This window comes from Tyto alba, unplaced genomic scaffold (genome assembly GCF_018691265.1).
Source record: "Tyto alba isolate M040663 unplaced genomic scaffold, T.alba_DEE_v4.0 Super-Scaffold_26, whole genome shotgun sequence".
Lineage (NCBI taxonomy): Eukaryota > Metazoa > Chordata > Aves > Strigiformes > Tytonidae > Tyto > Tyto alba.
In genome coordinates, this window is record NW_024881300.1 from 1,591,409 (window position 1) to 1,608,371 (window position 16,963).

The window sequence follows — 16,963 nt, forward strand, 5'->3', positions numbered from 1 at the left end:
ACAAGAGCTGTGTATTTAAAAAATATACAATTTTTATTTTCAATTTCTACGGCATAACCCTGCAGGATATTTTTTGTAATGAACAGTGCAGGACCCTACCTAAATCAATCAGTAAAACATCCAAAGGCCTGAGCTGCCTTCAGAGCAGGGATCAAGTTGTGGGGCCTCTGCCCCTGCTATGGTGGCATTGTGTCACCTCTTGTCCCCACTCGCTGAGCCAAGGCGTTTGGAAAGGAGGAAAAGGTGGGAGAGGGATGCCAGCTCACGCACAGGCATCCCTGAACGGATGCTTTTGTCCCCTGTCAGCGCTGAGGGTGCTGGCCTTCAACAGGTCATGTCCCCAGCATCTCTGGAGCCGGGGTCTCTGCGGCCAGGCCAACCCACTCAATGGCCCCCTTGGGGACAGGGGTCCTGGTATCCCCCCCCCATCTTCCCAGGCAGCCCTAAATTGTTTTGCCTGAACTGGTGAAAAGATAAAGGACGGGCTTGGCTCAGGAGTCTCCCTCCCTGTCCACGAGTATCCAGCACGCCCACTTCAGCATCGCCTTCGAGATCCTGCAAAACCAGACCAGGGGGGCCAGGGTGAGGAGGGCCCCAGCCGGGGACACACTGCCCCGTGACGAGGGGTAAGGCAGAGTTTGGGGACCCGTTGCAGGGATGCAAGCAGCAACGCCCGCAGCCCATGGGGCCAGCCGTGGCGGGGAACAAGGGACGGCCGTACGAGGCCATCGCTGCACTGACCTGACAGATCTTATCTGCTCGCAGAGCTCGGGGCTTGGTGCCTCGTATCTGTACTGGACCGGCTTCTCTTTCACATACTGCAGAAGCAGAGGGGAGGGTGAGGCTGCTCTGCCCCAGCCACGGAGCCCAGAGCGCGGCCCCACCATGCAGCCCGAGGCCCCGATACTCCGGAGCCTCTCCCTCAATCGTTTCCTGCTCTTCCAATCTTATTGAAGCTGGAAGATGCTCCAGCAAGTGTCGGTTCCCACCCAGCTCGGGCTCCACCACATCTTCACCCAGATCCTTCGGTAGAGTTGGGGCTGCCATCTACAGCGACGCCTGCTTTCAACTCCCCCTCCCCACCAGCCAGGCGAGGAAAGGCCTTGCGGATGGACACCAGTGGCGGGGGGACACACAGAGAACCTCCCTGGTGAACACACCCCCCCCCTCCTCCCACCTCAGGGAATCCCCCCCCCCCCCCCAGTTTGCTTCATCTTTACCGGTTGCAGAGCTCTGCGCTGCTCCATCCTGGCGCTGGGGCTGCTCGCTGGGGCTGCCCGCTCCTCCTCCTCCTCCTCCTCCATCTCCTCAGAGAGCTCCTTTCCAGGCCGCAGCCCTGCCGCCTCTTTTCTGCTCTTCTTTGCACGCTGTGTGCTCACGGGCTCCAGCCTCCTGCCCTTCTCCTTCCCCTTGCCCCGCGGGGCACCGCGGGGACGCTGCGGCCCACCGAGGGCCAGCAGCGCCTGGCCGTCATCTCCCGCCATCAGCTTCCTCTTGGCACCCGCAGCATCTCCTCCCCGGGTCCTGGCACAAGCCAGCCCACGCTTCAACGCATGTGGTGGGAAATCCGTGCCGCTGGAGTCCGCCTGCTCCCTGTGAGGCATCCCTTCAGGCAGGGGTTGCAGGCGGCTGCTGGGCAAGACGGGAGAAGCCGGCGAAAGGGACGGCAGGGTGGCCTGAGAGCCCCCCGATGCCTGCGGGCCTTGAGCAGCGCAGGGGGCATCGCAGGCCGCCTCCGCGGCTGATGGTGCCCACGTGGTGCCGGTGCCCACCCGGCCGGTGTTGCCGTAGAAGCAGAGCAGGGAGGGAGAGGAGGCCTGCACCGGCTCTCCCGGCAGCAAGCCCTCGGGAGAGCCCTGGCTACACGGTTCCAGCAAGTCGGGGGTGTTGCTGTCAGCAGCCAAATCTTCCTGGGTCTTCAGTGAGTGGTCCTGTGGAAAGGTCTCTGGTGAGAGAAAACGGACGGTCAGCTTGGGCAGGGGGGCTAGAGGCGGGACCTGCCCCAGCGTGTCAGGTCGGGCAGGACAGCCTGGGAGCTGGAATGATGCAGGCGCAGGGCGGGGAGAACACCGCAGCACTACTTTTCGGCCAGGGGAAAGCAAGCCAGGAGCTACATGGTCACCCAGCGAGAGGAGAGGGGTTGGATCCACCCGGGCAAGGCAGGCTGGACACCCTGGGGCATGGGGACTCACCGTCTGAAGAGTTCAGGGCCAAAGATATCAGGGGGAGCATGTTCCAGGGGTTCTCCAGGGATTCCCCCGAGCTCTCCGACAAGGCTGTTGACTCGGTGGCTGCAACAATCAAGTCGGGGCATTGATATCGGTCAAGAAAGCAGCTGCCCGCTCTCAACCCTGCAGCCGCTACAAAGAACTGTGCATAGTGTCTCAGACAAAGAAAGCACTTGAGGGGAGCCCCGAGAGCCCTCTCCAACCAAAACTAGGGTGTATTCCAGCTAGAGTCCTTTCAGGACCTCAGCCAGCCCCTGTAGCAGGCCGCGGAGAGGCAGGCACTGCCCAGAGAGCAGGCACGTGGGAAGAAGACCTTCCCTTACACCCCGCACCGTCCAGGACAGCAGCTCCCTTCAGCTCCTCCTCTACCTGGAGCTCCTGCAGGCACTTCTGCAGCAAAGCTTGGGTGACACCAAGCCCAGAGAGGTGACACATGCCCGTCTCGGTGCTGAACCACAGCCAGCCAAGAACCCACACTCAGGCAGGAGACTCGGGCTCCGTGATGGCATCAAAGGGACAAAATCACTTGTTACGCTCCCGGCACAACAAACCGAAGCTGCTCAGCTTCAGGAGGCTGCTGAAATGGGACCAATCCCTGCCTGCTCGAGGCAGGGCTGGGAGTCCTGGTCTCCCGAAGACCTGGGCATGCCGGTCCCTCCTCCCCTCAGTCCAAGGAGAAGAGGGGCTGAGCCAACTGCAGAGGAAATTACTAAGAGGCTGGATGGGATCTGGAGATCCCACTACTCACAGCTGGCTTGGGATATGATACTCAGGCTGCCTGGCACTGTCCTGCCATCGTCGCTCTTCCCCGCAGTTGCTTCGCTTGTGTCTGCAATGAAAGGGGCACTGCCGGTCGCATCCCAGCACGCTGCACAGCCGCAGCAAAGGAATTCTTCTCCCCACCCCAGGGAGACCCTTATTTCGCATGCTCAGGCACTGAACTGCCTGCCTGTCTATCCTGCAGATGAAGCCACCGCACTGACCTGCCTTAGAAGCCTCAGAAGCAACTGTCTCCTCCTCAGGAGGGATGACCAGGGTGTGGGCCGGGACCATGAAGACGTCCTCACCCCGCTGAGATGAGACACATTATGTGGTTTTCGCTGGGCAGTCCCACTCGAGGTGCAGGAGCCCACCTGAACACCATATCTCTCCCCAGCAAACCTCCAGCTCTGCCCACCACCCTTCCCCTTCCTTCTCCCACCCCTCCAGAGCACCGTGAGCTGTCACAGCCCGGTCACAGCAGCCAGACCGACCTCTTCCTTGCACTGTGCCTCCCACTGGGTGATGGGAACCTTGTCCTTCACCGTCGCTGACATCTCCTTGGGCATCCGTAAATCCAAGCATTCCTCAGCATTTTCCTTCAAAACCTCCAGCTGGTTCTGTCCTATAGCATCAATCAGCTGAGAGATGGATGGCTCTGGAGCAAGAACACATTAATGTCAGTGGAAAAGACACCACCATTCAGGCGACCCTTGCTTGAAAATGCTGCTACTCCGCTGCGTGACCGTCATGTGCACTGAAACCTGTGGAAACACCCTAAATTCTGCATTTCCTTTACTTCTAAAAACTATCTTTCATTTCTCCACACAGGTCGCGGAGCAGCAGCGTGAGCACAGGCCCACGCTGCTTTATCTGTCAGCACCAACTTGTCCTGCTTTGAGCTTAGCAACATTGCCTTGTGACATCTGGCCAGGTCTGTGCTATCTCTGCCTAACACGGACCAAGCTGAGGAGAGCCAGGAGCCCCATCAGGCAGCCAGAGCAACGCGTGCCCCCCAAAACCCTTTACCTGAGTTGGGAGCGTTCTTCAGAGCGAGACTCTTCCTGCAACGACCAAGAAGACAAAGCCAGGTTAGGCCTGGGGCACAGGCAGCCAGCAGCCTTTTGCAGTTCTCAGTCCCAGATCAAGCAACCCTGGCCTGGGAGACGTGGCTTGTGGAAGTAGTGGATTCCCCACTGGGGGCTGGATCTGGCCACCGACCTCTGCTCAGTGTCCCAGGAATACCCATCGGGGAGCCCCACTCCTGGAGATGGACTGACAGACACCCCTGAGGATCTCCAGAGCTGGGTCTCCAAGCACAGAATGGAGAATGAGCTGTGCAGGGCTCACCCACTCGGCCACGCTGTCCATGGCTGGCAGGAACAAGCTGCCCAGGGGTGTTCCCTTCCAGCTCTGCCAGCTCAGAGGAAGAGTTTGGGGATGGAGAGCCTTCTGCATCACCAGGATCTCATTTTGCATGGTCTACTCGGCTCTGTCACGTCCTACAGATTAACCAGGAGCTGCCATAACCTGTGCTTGCCCTTGCCAGCCTGCTCTCACCCCAGTGAGAGCCTGCATGCTCTTGTCATGGTGTCTGGATATGTTCCCCAGCAGTGGCCAGCCCCGTACTTACAGCCAGAGCTCCTTTATCTTCTTCAGCACAGAGGGCTCATGGTTCCTGCAGCAAGAGAGCAGCCGGTTACAGATTCCCCCCGAATCCCCATCTCCCTTCACAGCTTGCGGTGGAGACAGTTACTCTTTCAAAAGAGCAAAAAGTCCCCACCACAACCAGGTGACACCAGGAGTGCCCAGGGTCAGCGCCGCTCCGGGAAGATGAGGAAACACACCCACACACACACCCACACACACCCCCCCCCCCCCCCCGAGCAGACCCTGCGGGCCGTACCCGTCGGATGACTCTATCCTCTGCCTCTCCATGGGCAGCACGATGAACTGCTGGGCCGTGACGTAAAACTCACAGTCCTCCTGCGGGGAAAACGGAGGCCGTAAGGCACCTCTGCAGCCCCACCTCTGCTCCCACCCACCCTGGGGCCAGCAAGCACCCACGCCCCCACCCCAGCTCTGCCACCAAGCCTTCACTTACCAGTCTGGCCTCCTCCCGGAAACACACCGTGTACTTCTGCAAGACGATAATTCTGCAAATAAGGCTGGAAAGCCTGAGCTGCATGTGGATGCTGGAAAAAGAGCAGAGCAGAAACATCTTCAAGAGATGAAGAATGGAGCTGGACCACCCAGACACATAGTGGGGCTCCCCCCAACAGCCATGCCCACCACACTGGGGCATGCTAGAACATGTCTTGGCACGAGCATCAGCGACCAAGGGCTCCTGGTTTCTGCAGCTTATCCGTGCTGCTTATCCTTGTCTCTGCTACCAGCACCCCACCAGTCTAGGGGTGTCCAAATGGGGAAACTGAGGAAGGCACTGAAGGACCAGCCCAGGATACCACAGGGCTCTTTAGTCCTTTCTAATCACATCTACCTGGCATCCCAGCTTCTGCCATCAACCCCCGCCCATCCTTAGCCAGCCGAAACCAGAGCACCAGCATCCTGGCTTTCTCCTCTTAGCAGCTCTTTCACCACAGGCTTCCCACCCTGTGATTGCTTTAGCTTAACACAACCTGAAACAAGACCAGGCAGGAGCCCCACTAGCAGCTGGGGAGAACCGCTGTCCCAGCCACAGCCGAGTCAGGATGGAACCCACTTTTCCTCCGTCTGCAGAGCTTCGGCCGTAATGACCACGCGGATGTGGTAGGACCCGTCTGTGACCTGCAGGACAGCATCTTGGAGGACCCCAGGTTGGCCTGGAGCCGTTGAATCGCTCAAAACCTATCAAGAGATTGGAGAGAGGGGAAAAAAGAAATCCCACTTACAGACTTCCCTGTGAACAAGGACAGGACACCATGCCTGGCCAAAAGACTGGACTCTTTGGAGAGAAGGTCACCGTTCACCATGAAGCCACGGGTTAATGCTGACCCCAAGGCCAAGGGGTTTGGTATGTGCCCGTGCCTCCTGGCTGGACTGAGCAGGCTCCACACCAAGACACAATAAAGGACACACTACATTGTGTGAGAGGGCAATTGAAGTCAAGGTGGGAGAGGAGCCACAGCCAAGCTTTTTTTTACTTTTTTACTTTTTAGCAGAAGGAATCCAGGCAAAAAGGATCTGGGCAGGCTTGGGACATGTGCTCCTCTGCAAAGCAGAGGGAGACAGAAAGCAGCAGCAACCAGCAGGATTGCTATAGCTGTTCCCTTCTTTTGAATGGAGATCCTGGTGTAGCAACCCTGAGCTCGTACTAAGCCATATCCATGCTGGGTCAAAACAACCCCTGAGGGAAGCAATAAACTGCTCATACAAATCTCATACCTTCCTTCTCTGCGGGCCGGGAGCTGTGGATCAGTCCTGGCCTGCCCCAACCCTTACAGTCCTTACAGTCCTTACAGTCCTCGGCTTCTCCTGGTACTCACCTACAACTTGGTCATATATGTCATGTACATCGTTCACCTGACTGGTGACGTTGGGAGATGATGCATGAAGAGGGGATGTGAAATGGCACGTCCCATCAGGCACGAATGCCACCTCCATTTGGCAAGAGGTGTGCCTGTGTCCTTTAATAGGTGCCCACCGCACTAAAAAGACCAGTCATCATCAGCTGGGACATTCTGACAAGAACCTACTCATTATGGGCAACTCTTAACTCCCAGCAGAGGCAGAGTCACTTAGCACACACTGCAAGAGAGCACCAGCACCAGCAGCAAGCAGGGCTGCTCACTGGACTGAATAAAAAAAAAAAACAAGATAAAGAAAAGGGTAAGGTGTGGAAGTTATAGTTCTAAAACAGATAGAGAAGAAGGTAGGCACAGCTGGAGCCCAGAAGAAGTTGGAGAAAGACTCTGCTGCTCAAGGTATGCTCCCAACCTCCACGCACTGTGGAGGACTCGGGTGGGTGATGCTTGGAGAAGTGGTCACACCGAAGCAACTCTCCTCATTAATCACTCAAACCCTAGGGGGGATCCACTCATTCACTGCTGGGTCTTCATCAGCCCAGGCACAAGAGATCTCCTGCATGGGAGAGGGGAATGGGACAAGAAGTTGGGTACCAGTGATTTCACCACCTTCACATCTTCAGACAGGATAGAGAAGAGGACCACTGGGTCTTCTTTCTCTCGCTGTCATTTTTTTCTCCCCATCTCATCTCTCCTTCGGTTTAAATCAAAATATCCATCTTTCTACTTCCTGCTCCTGTTAGTGAGGAGTCATCTGAGCTGCCTCAAACACCTCCTTCCCCAAAAGACACTAGGAGACTGTTAACAATAACGTTGCCCGTGGTGAGATGCTGCTACAAGTACCCAAAGGCTGCGAGAGAACAGCAAACCAGAGCACTGGAGCTGGGTTTCTCCAGCATCCAAGTCATGACTGCAGCCCATCACAAGGCAGTGTGCTGGGTTTGCGTGTGGTGGGGTTTTGATAGCAGGGAAAGGGACTACAGAGGTGGCCCCTGAGAGAAGCTTCTCGAAAACTCCCCTGGCTCCATGTCTGAGCCAATTAGCGATGGTGGCCACACCTCTGCAGTAATGTATTTAAGAAGGGCAACCCGAGAGGAGTTGGAGTTGTGAGGAGTTGCAAGGAGGACACTTCTGCAAACACCAAGGTCAGTGGAAGAAAGGGAGGAGGAGGAAGCGAAGAGGTTTGCTGGAGCAGTGACTCCCCTGCAGCCCATGGTGAGAGGGCAGGGCCACCCCCCTGCACCCATGGAGGTCCATGGTGGAGCAGATGACACCCACAGCCCGTGGAGGACCCCACACCGGAGCAGGGGCTGTGCCCAAAGCAGGCCAGGACTCTGTGGGAAGCCCCCGCTGTTGTAGTTCAGTGCTGGGAGGACTGCAACATGTGGGGGGACCCATGCTGGAGCAGGGGAAGGGTGTGAGGAGTGCTCCCCCTGAGGAGGAAGGAGCAGTAGAGACAACGGGTGGTGAGCTGACCGTAACCCCCATCCTTTGCCCCTCCGTGCTGCAGTGGGGGAGGAGGGAGAGAAATGGGGAGCAAAGCTGGGCCCAGGAGGAACGGAGGTGGGGAGGAAGGTGTTTTTAAGATGTGGCTATACTTCTGTCTTACTCTGATTGCTAAGTGTTGTTGGTGTTTGAATTAAATTGATGTTTCTTTTTTCTTCCCCTAGGGAGTCTGTCTTTTGCCAGTGGCCATAATGGGTGAGCCACCCTTCCCTGTCCTTACCTCGATTCCCGAGCCTTTTGTTTTATTTTCTCCTTCTCATCCCTGAGGGGGAAGGGGTGAAGGAGCGGCTGCGTGGAGTTCAGTTGCCCTCTGGGCTCAAACCACAACAGGCAGGAACCGCACGCCCTGCCTGCGCGCGTCCCACGTCTGCTTGTGCACCCAGCTGTCTCACACCATCTTCATCCAAACCCTCCAAGTCCACAGCCAACGATCAGCAGCACCGACTCCGCTCAGTTGTTTTTCCTCCTGCTTCTTTCCTGCTGCCCATCAGGCCCCAAACAGGCAAAAGTCCCCTGACTTAAGCTCCCTCCTGCCACGTAGGGTAGATCAAACATCAAAGACATTGCCAGCGCTGTACTAAAAGCTCTCCGAGCACGACTCGGGAGCAGGTTTTGTGCCTCAGAGCCCCATGCCCTGAATCACCACGCAAGAGGCTCTCCCAGAAGAGCCAGCATCCAGGGGAGAACGAGCTCATGGCCTCACCAAGTCCCACCAGACAGGACGAGGCTCCAGACACCTCAGAAGCTCCTGCTTCTGCCTCCTGCTACCCACTCTCAGGACCACCCATCATCTGGCGTGGTACGAGGAAGGACAGGATGTGAAGAGAAGGAGGAGGAGGAAGATAAGGCAGCCTGTGAGTGCGAGTCGAGGAGAAAAGACGACCTTGGAGACAGCAAACTCTTTGGACAAGAGCAGGGCACACCTACCAGAGGTGCAGAGGTCAGACAAAACTGCCAGATGTGGGCAAAGCAAAGCTCCTCCACCTCAAAAATAAAAAAATAAATCAGGGACTTTGAGGAGGGTTGCCCATCCACAGCCACCGAATTGGGAACTGCTGAACACTTCCAGGAATTTGGATTTCAAATGCTGTTGGAGCACTTTAGGTCAGTCCCTCTCGGTACCTACCCGCACGACCTGCCCGGCCAGGAGATTCTCACTGTTATCCAGCTGCTCGTAATTCACCAAGAGGTTGGTAATCCAAGGCTGCAAGATGTAGACTTTAGGAAAAGACATATTCTTGTTCTCATACACAAACCTACGGGAAAAGAGACAAGGCACCAAATCATAAGAACAGGACGCAGCAAAGCTCCATCATCCTGGGATCGGTTTCACACCCCAAACACAGCCACAACCCCGGGTAATAACTCAAATCCAGCCCAAATCCACCCACGTCTCTGCAAGGACACCCATCCTAAGGGAGCCATGCCCAGGACGACGCGCTGCAGGGGGCACGCAGATCCCGCAGCATCCCCCTCGTGCTGTGGAGCAGGAACACTGGTGGGTGCCGGAGCTATGTGCGGGCAGGGGAGGGCCTTTTGCAAGTCTCCCACCTAGTTTGGGACATTTTTTTTCTACCTCTTTTCATATTGTTTATTATCCCCCCATAATTATTTTCCTGTGCCCGGGACTTAACCATCACTCTCTTAATTGTAAAAGGGTGAAGGGGGCCTCTCTTGGCTGGAAAAGGGCTGGGGCAGGCAGGGTTGGGGATGGCAGGGTTTGGGGATGGCAGGGTCGGGGATGGCAGGGGTGGGGATGGCAGGGGTCGGGGATGGCAGGGTTGCAGGGTTGGGGATGGCAGGGTCGGGGATGGCAGGGTCGGGGATGGCAGGGGTGAGGATGGCAGGGGTCGGGGATGGCAGGGTCGGGGATGGCAGGGTCGGGGATGGCAGGGTCGGGGATGGCAGGGTCGGGGATGGCAGGGTTTGGGGATGGCAGGGGTCAGGGATGGCAGGGTCGGGGATGGCAGGGTCGGGGATGGCAGGGTTGGGGATGGCAGGGTTCGGGGATGGCAGGGGTCGGGGATGGCAGGGGTCGGGGATGGCAGGGTCGGGGATGGCAGGGGTCGGGGATGGCAGGGTCGGGGATGGCAGGGGTGGGGATGGCAGGGCTCGGGGATGGCAGGGTTTGGGGATGGCAGGGGTCGGGGATGGCAGGGTCGGGGAGGGCAGGGGTCGGGGAGGGCAGGGGTCGGGGATGGCAGGGTCGGGGATGGCAGGGTCGGGGAGGGCAGGGTTTGGGGATGGCAGGGTTGGGGATGGCAGGGTTTGGGGATGGCAGGGTCGGGGATGGCAGGGGTGGGGATGGCAGGGTCGGGGATGGCAGGGTTTGGGGATGGCAGGGGTCGGGATGGCAGGGTCGGGGATGGCAGGGTCGGGGATGGCAGGGTTGGGGATGGCAGGGTCAGGGATGGCAGGGTCGGGGATGGCAGGGTCGGGGATGGCAGGGTTTGGGGATGGCAGGGTCGGGGATGGCAGGGGTGGGGATGGCAGGGTCGAGGATGGCAGGGTCCGGGATGGCAGGGTCGAGGATGGCAGGGGAGGGGATGGCAGGGGTGGGGATGGCAGGGTCGGGGATGGCAGGGGAGGGGATGGCAGGGGTGGGGATGGCAGGGTCGAGGATGGCAGGGTCGGGGATGGCAGGGTCAGGGATGGCAGGGTCGGGGATGGCAGGGTCGGGGATGGCAGGGTTTGGGGATGGCAGGGTCGGGGATGGCAGGGGTCGGGGATGGCAGGGGTGGGGATGGCAGGGTCGGGGATGGCAGGGTCGGGGATGGCAGGGTCGGGGATGGCAGGGTTTGGGGATGGCAGGGTCGGGGATGGCAGGGGTGGGGATGGCAGGGTCGGGGATGGCAGGGGTCGGGGATGGCAGGGTCGGGGATGGCAGGGGTCGGGGATGGCAGGGTCGGGGATGGCAGGGTTTGGGGATGGCAGGGGTCAGGGATGGCAGGGTCGGGATGGCAGGGTTTGGGGACGGCAGGGGAGCCGTGGCTGCCCCCCTCCCCGCTCACCTGGGGCCCAGCGCCTGCCGCCGCCCCGCCGCGCCCCCCGGCTGCTCCCCCGCGCCCGCCCCGTCGGGACAAGCCGCCGCCGCCGCCGCCGCCGCCGCCGCCGCCGCCATGGCCTCGCGCTGCCGGGCGGGACGGGGCCGCGACCCGGGAACAGGAAACGGAGCCCGGCCGCGGGATCCGGGGCGGGGCGGCGGGGGGGGCACCGGGCCCCGGTTCCGTCCTCATCCCCATCCGCGTCCCAGCCCCATTCCCACCCGCAGCCCCGTCCACAGCCCTGGCGCCATCCCCATCCCAACCCCGTTCCCGTCCTTATCCCCACCCACGGCCCCAGCCCCACCCGCGCCCTTAGCCCCGTCCACGGCCCCATCCCCACCCCATTCCCATCCGCATCCCCATCCCCATCCCTCTCCCCATCTGCAGCCCCGGGCCATGGCCTCCATCCCATCCCAACCCCAGCAGGCTCCCTGCTCTCCTCCAGCGTTTTCCTGGGCACACACCCACTCTTGGCTGACCTGTTACCGCTTCCCACTCAGCGGTTCACACGTGGTGCCAAACCATCACTGAAACACTTTGTTTTCGCATTGTTTCCTTTAGTTTGGGGTCCAATCCCCCTAAGCAGCCCCAGGTTCTCCCCGGCGGGTCACCCCTGGGGAGAACCAGCCTTCCACAACAGCCTCGTGCCCACTTCACCTCCTCTTAAGGCATTAAAGCCACTTACCTGCTCAAATCCAACAAGCAAACGGGGAAAACTCCAGACACACGTTGGAGGGACAGCAAACGTGTCCTCTCGCTCAGGTCAGGGCTGAAATCAGGCCGTGTGAGTCATGGCTCGGTCCAGCCGGTGACTCCTCATCCCCAGGCCAGAGGCTGGAGTGAAATGCCACAAGGTGGATCAGTGCTACGCAGAGGAGTAGACAGCAGGGTTTGTTTTTAAAGAAAACAGCTAATTTATTGGTGTGTTGGGTGTACCTGTGTGTGGCTGGGAGTTTTGGCAGCGGGGAAGGGGGGGCTACAGTGGTGGCCCCTCTGAGAAGCTTCTGGAAGCTCCTCCAATTCCCAGCTGGACCCTCTTCTGCGCCAAGGCCGAGCCAGTTAGCGGTGGTGGCCACACCTCTGCAATAACGTCGTTAAGAAGGGGGAACCTGGGAGGAGGAGTTGGGAGTTGTGAGGAGGAGTTGTGAGGGAGATACTTCTACAAACACCAAGGTCAGTGGAAGAAGGGAGGAGGAGAAGGAGGAGCGAGGGAGGTGCGCCGGAGCAGAGACTCCCCTGGCTGTGCCCTGGGGAGAGACATGGAGGTCCATGGTGGAGCAGATGCCACCCGCAGCCCGTGGAGGCCCCCACGCCGGAGCAGGGGCTGTGCCCAAAGCAGGCCAGGACTCTGTGGGAAGCCCCCGCCATGTAGTTCGGTGCTGGGAGGACTGCAACACGTAGGGGGGACCCACGCTGGAGCAGCTTGGGAAGGGCTGCAGCCCGTGGGAAGGGCTCACGACGGAGAAAGTTCATGGAAGACTGTCTCCTATGAGAAGGATCCCACACTGCAGCAGGTGTGAGGAGTGCTCCCCCTGAGGAGGAAGGAGCAGTAGAGACAACGGGTGGTGAGCTGACCGTAACCCCCATCCTTTGCCCCTCCGTGCTGCAGCGGGGGAGGAGGGAGAGAAATGGGGAGCAAAGCTGGGCCCAGGAGGAACAGAGGTGGGGAGAAAGGTGTTTTTAAGATGTGGTTATACTTCTGTCTTACTCTGATTGCTAAGTGTTGTTGGTGTTTGAATTAAATTGATGTTTCTTTTTTCTTCCCCTAGGGAGTCTGTCTTTTGCCAGTGGCCATAACAGGTGAGCCACCCTTCCCTGTCCTTACCTCGATTCCTGAGCCTTTTGGTTTTTTTCTCCTTCCCATTCCTGAGAGGGAAGGGGTGAGCAAGTGGCTGCGTGGAGCTCAGTTGCCCTCTGGGCTCAAACCATGACAATTGGGATCTTTGCATAAGGTAGCATGCACATGGAGAATCAAATCTCTTGCACAGGATGGCTGGTTACTGTCCAGTGACAAAGGTCCTTGTAGCAGCATCTCCGGCTGGAGCAGGTAAGAGTCCCCAAGCTTACACCCACCCGGTCCTGCATGATCACCTGCCTGATCTTAAACTACCTACAAAACATCTCCTAACTATCTTAAATGTATCTTCCTCTATTACAGCCTGTGCACAGTTTGGGTGATGCTGCAGCTGGAACCACCTGAGGAGGCTGTGGGATGCCCAGATCCTCCCCACAGCATGTTCATCAGCCCATGGAGACATGCAAGTGGTGCTTCTCCGTTGACTTTAGGCACAGCAGGAGCTCCTGGGGGATCTTCAAGCCTATCCCAAAGCTTCTGTATCCACCAGCCAGGTGTTTTCCTTGGATGGCAGCTGGGATTGCAGTCCATCAGTCAGTCCGACGCCTCGCTGCTGCAGGAATGAGCTGGGGAGTACCTGGACCACCCTGGAACTGGATGTCCGTTGTGTGCTCTGTGTGTGCTGGGGTGCAGCCCCGATTCCCAGCCACCCCACAGTTACACCTGGGGGGCAAAACTGAATTTTATCCTTCTATTACACTTACAACTTAAATACTGTAGGTGTTGTTAGAGCAGACCCTGAGGAAGGGGTTGCTCTAGGCAGCTCTGGAGGGTTTCCAAGTGATCCAGGGGGCGTTTCTAGGTTTTTCAGCCTGTTGCAGTGGCCAAGGGACACTTGCCTGTCCTGGCTGCCCCATCGTTGACCTAGACTTTGGTGCTGCACAAATTAAGGCCAATAAACTGCACTGTGTGGGACCAGCAAGTCTACCCTTGCCTGCCTGACCTCAGGCAAGGCGAGGGACAGATCCTGGTGTCCCAAGAGGGAGGGTGGCGGTGGGAGGGGGCATCTCGGTGCAGGAACAGGGGTAGCACCGGCCCTGAAAACCGAGTGGCTCAAGTTTGGTGCAGGAGGGAAGGTATGAAGAGCAGGTCTCCAGACATCCATCTGAGGGCATTCCCTGCTTGGGCAGGACACTTTGCATCATTCCTCAGCTGCCAGGAAAGGTGGATGGTGGTTATGGACCGTGGCCAAGAGACTGGGGTGCAGACACCGAATTTCACAAAGCCATGGGCTGATGCAAGCCCTCATGGGTAAATACATGATAACTGTGTAGGAAAAGCTAACTGCAGAGTCAGGGCGAGATTGGCGGATGGAGCAGCATGGTTTTAGATCCGCCCTGTTCTGGTGACTGGGGCCAACCGGGGAATCGGCCTGGGGCTTGTCTGGCATCTCCTGGGGATGCCAAAGCCACCCAAGTGGGTGTTTGCGACTTGTCGGGACCCCAAGGGACAGCGAGCGCAGGTGAGGCTGGGCTGGGACGCAGTGGGCTGTGCTGGGGGACAGAGGGAGGGGGCAGCAGGGTGGAGCAGGGATGGGGTTTAGCAAAGGGCTCGAGCTGCAGCCGGGCACCCGCGGCACGGGGCAGCTGGGCTGGGACGGCTGTGGGACCGGCTGTGCACGGGCTGTGGGGGGGGACAGTGGCACGGGGGGTGTGCCGGCGGCACGGAGCCCCATCCCACGGGAGCGGGGTGCTGGGCGTGAGGCCGTGCAAGGACGGAGCTGGAGCGACACGGGCTTTGCCTGGGAAAAGCTGAGCCGCTGCCCAGCCCCTCCTGCCCCGCCGTGCCCGCGTGGTCCCCTCTTTTGCAGGAGTTACAGAATTTGGCCTCCAAGCACCCCAACCTGGTCATCATCCCGCTCGGTAGGTGCCCCGAGGTCGGGATCCCTCACCCCGGTTCCTCTGGTGGGTGCCAGGGTGCTGTGCACACCCCGGGGGTCCCGTGCCAGGAGGGAGCCGCGCCGATGCACGGGGTGCCTGCGGGGACACCAGGCACTGCCACCCCTCCTGCCCATGGCCATCCCCGAGGCCACGTCCCTGGGGGGGCCACAGGGGCCACCAAGCCACCACGGGGACCCTGACCTGCCCTGTGTCATCTCTGCAGAAGTCACCGACCCCGCCAGCATCCAGGCGGCTGCAGCCAGAGTCGGGGAGCACCTGGGGGGCTCAGGGCTGAACCTCCTCATCAACAACGCTGGCATGGCCAAGGTGAGCTCGCTTGATACCGAGACGCCGGAGAACATGATCCACGTTTACACCACCAACATGGTTGGGCCCCTGCTGCTGGGCCAGGTGAGACCCGCACCCGAGCTGGGCTGTGCCGGGGGGGCACGAAGGGCTGGTGTGAGGGGGTCCTGCCTCCGCTCTGGCGCCCGACGGGCTCTTGCTCAGCGAGAAGCTCGTGGAGCTGCAGGCTGGAGCTCGGGAGCTGGAGCCCGGCGGGCTGGGGCGGTGGGAAGAGGAGGGAGGATGCTCCGGTGCTGGTGCCGATGCTGCCCGTTGTGGAAGGAGCTGGTCCTCTCCCCCGTGCCATCTCCGTGTGTGCCCCTGTCTCCTCTTCCTCCTCGCAGGCGTTCCTGCCCTTGCTGAAGAAGGCAGCCCAGGGTAGCCTGGGCTCAGCGCTGAGCTGCAGCAAGGCAGCCATCATCAACATGTCCAGCTCTGCAGGCTCCATTGAGGAAATCTATTTATGGAATCACGGACAAGTTGTCTCGTACCGCTGCAGCAAGGTACTGCCACACCGTGCTGCACGTGAGCACAGACACGCTCCTCTCCAGAAGATCTCACGCACCTTCCAACCTCCCCCTCAGTCCCTTCACCTCTCTGTGCTGTGACTGAGCTCCCGTCAGTCACCGCATCCCTCTCCCGTGCCAGGACGGGCCCTCATCTGGGCTGGGCATCCGCACGAGGATAGAGCAGCAGCACCTTGTGCCCCAGGGAGCTGCCTACGCCTGCCCTGCCCTGCCCCAGCCCGCAGCGGGGTCTGGACACGTCCCCTTGCAGCCACCCTTCCCCTCCCACCACCATCCCTGCCCTGTCTCCCCGCAGGCTGCTCTGAACATGCTGACCAAGTGCCAGTCCCTGCGGTACCGGGAGCACGGCATCCTCTGCGCTGCTCTCCACCCCGGCTGGGTGCAAACCAACACGGGGAACTCCGTCGGACACGCGCTAGGTGTTTCTCCTGATTTTCCAGGAGAGGGATTTGGCTGCCCTGACCCCTGACCACAACCTCCCTGCCTGCCCCATCCCTGCCTGGGCAGTTCCCCCTGCCCTGACCCCACGTTCCTGGTGCCCTCCCATCCCCTCGGCTCCCTTTCTGGGGCTGGCAGCTTTCCCCTTGCCCTCAAGCAGCTCCTGCCCCTGCCCCCGGCTGCTCCAGGGCAGCCCTTAGCCAGTCTTTGGGCACAGGCTGCCTCTCCCCCTTTGCCCCGCAGCCCCCCACGACGGTGGACACCAGCGTGCAAGGGATGCTGAAGGTGCTCTCCTCCCTCTCCGAGAAGGACACTGGCACCCTCCTGGACTGGGAAGGGAAGGTTGTGCCCTGGTGAGATGCCAGCCCAGCCTCCTGGCAGCGGGGCCCGGGGCCGCTGCTCCCACCTGCCCCACGTCCTCAATAAACCCCTGTCTGAGAAGCCACCGGCTCTGCTGCGTGCTGCCAACTCGCGGGGGTGGCCCCTTCTCGGTGGCTCTGCCCCGCAACCCGCAGCCTGCAGCCACCTGCCTGACCCACGGCTGTGGCTGGGGTCCCCACGAGTGACAGCCTGCGGGTCCTGTGGCACCACGACCGCCCTCGGGAGATGTCCCCTCCAGGAGGCACTGGAGCTGGGGCACAGCCCCTCTCCTGGGATGAGAGAGATCTTCCGAGCCCCCTCCCAGGGCTGTGCTCAGCCTGGGGTGCCTGAGGGGCTGGGTGTGACAGGGCCTTTTCCCCTCAATTGGTGGATGCCTGGTTGCAGGCAGGACAGACGGACGCAGTGCGTGGGGAGCAGGCACTGGGCTCGGCCAGGGAGTTGGAGGCTGAGGGTGTGGAGACAGAGCAGAGGCGTCA

The 16,963-nt window shown here is 60.0% G+C and overlaps 2 protein-coding genes across 6 annotated transcripts; one reads left to right on the forward strand and one right to left on the reverse strand.

Moving 5' to 3' along the window:
- Positions 1-14: 14 nt before the first annotated feature.
- Positions 15-11,138, reverse strand: LOC116959779. The gene is made up of 14 exons (XM_042797324.1): positions 11,029-11,138; positions 9,144-9,273; positions 5,710-5,834; positions 5,092-5,182; positions 4,894-4,973; positions 4,621-4,665; positions 4,017-4,051; positions 3,482-3,645; positions 3,212-3,299; positions 2,977-3,057; positions 2,193-2,291; positions 1,221-1,945; positions 742-818; positions 15-555 (listed from the first exon to the last, which is right to left on the reverse strand). Exons 1-14 carry the CDS (start codon positions 11,136-11,138, stop codon positions 492-494), a joined length of 1,914 nt encoding a protein of 637 aa, XP_042653258.1. The 3' UTR covers positions 15-491.
- Positions 5,845-16,547, forward strand: LOC116959780 (C-factor-like). Of its 5 annotated transcripts, none has more exons than XM_042797440.1 (8): positions 5,845-7,926; positions 12,576-12,723; positions 12,831-12,861; positions 13,050-13,108; positions 13,220-14,378; positions 15,020-15,207; positions 15,486-15,644; positions 15,964-16,547. In XM_042797440.1, the coding sequence occupies exons 5-8, from the start codon at positions 14,237-14,239 to the stop codon at positions 16,135-16,137; spliced, it is 663 nt and encodes a 220-aa protein (XP_042653374.1). In that variant the 5' UTR covers positions 5,845-7,926; positions 12,576-12,723; positions 12,831-12,861; positions 13,050-13,108; positions 13,220-14,236; the 3' UTR covers positions 16,138-16,547. The 5 variants fall into 5 exon arrangements, with proteins under 5 accessions (XP_042653374.1, XP_042653375.1, XP_042653373.1 ...); XM_042797441.1 differs by lacking the exon at positions 5,845-7,926 and adding an exon at positions 14,727-14,778 and having other exon boundaries at positions 12,476-12,723; XM_042797439.1 differs by lacking the exon at positions 5,845-7,926 and having other exon boundaries at positions 12,476-12,723.
- The last annotated feature ends 416 nt before the right edge of the window (positions 16,548-16,963 follow it).

What these genes read in the sequence shown, in the direction of transcription:
- LOC116959780 (XM_042797440.1), top strand. Translation starts at nt 14,237, where the DNA reads ATGGTTTTAGATCCGCCCTGTTCTGGTGACTGGGGCCAACCGGGGAAT. An exon ending in GGCCCCTGCTGCTGGGCCAG is followed by an intron (nt 15,208 to 15,485) that starts GTGAGACCCGCA and finishes TCCTCCTCGCAG; the next exon opens with GCGTTCCTGCCCTTGCTGAA. An exon ending in TCTCGTACCGCTGCAGCAAG is followed by an intron (nt 15,645 to 15,963) that starts GTACTGCCACAC and finishes GTCTCCCCGCAG; the next exon opens with GCTGCTCTGAACATGCTGAC.
- LOC116959779 (XM_042797324.1), bottom strand. Translation starts at nt 11,138, where the DNA reads ATGGCGGCGGCGGCGGCGGCGGCGGCGGCGGCGGCGGCTTGTCCCGAC. An exon ending in TCCGGGAGGAGGCCAGACTG is followed by an intron (nt 4,974 to 5,091) that starts GTAAGTGAAGGC and finishes TTTTCCCCGCAG; the next exon opens with GAGGACTGTGAGTTTTACGT. An exon ending in TTCTGAGGCTTCTAAGGCAG is followed by an intron (nt 3,058 to 3,211) that starts GTCAGTGCGGTG and finishes CTTTCATTGCAG; the next exon opens with ACACAAGCGAAGCAACTGCG.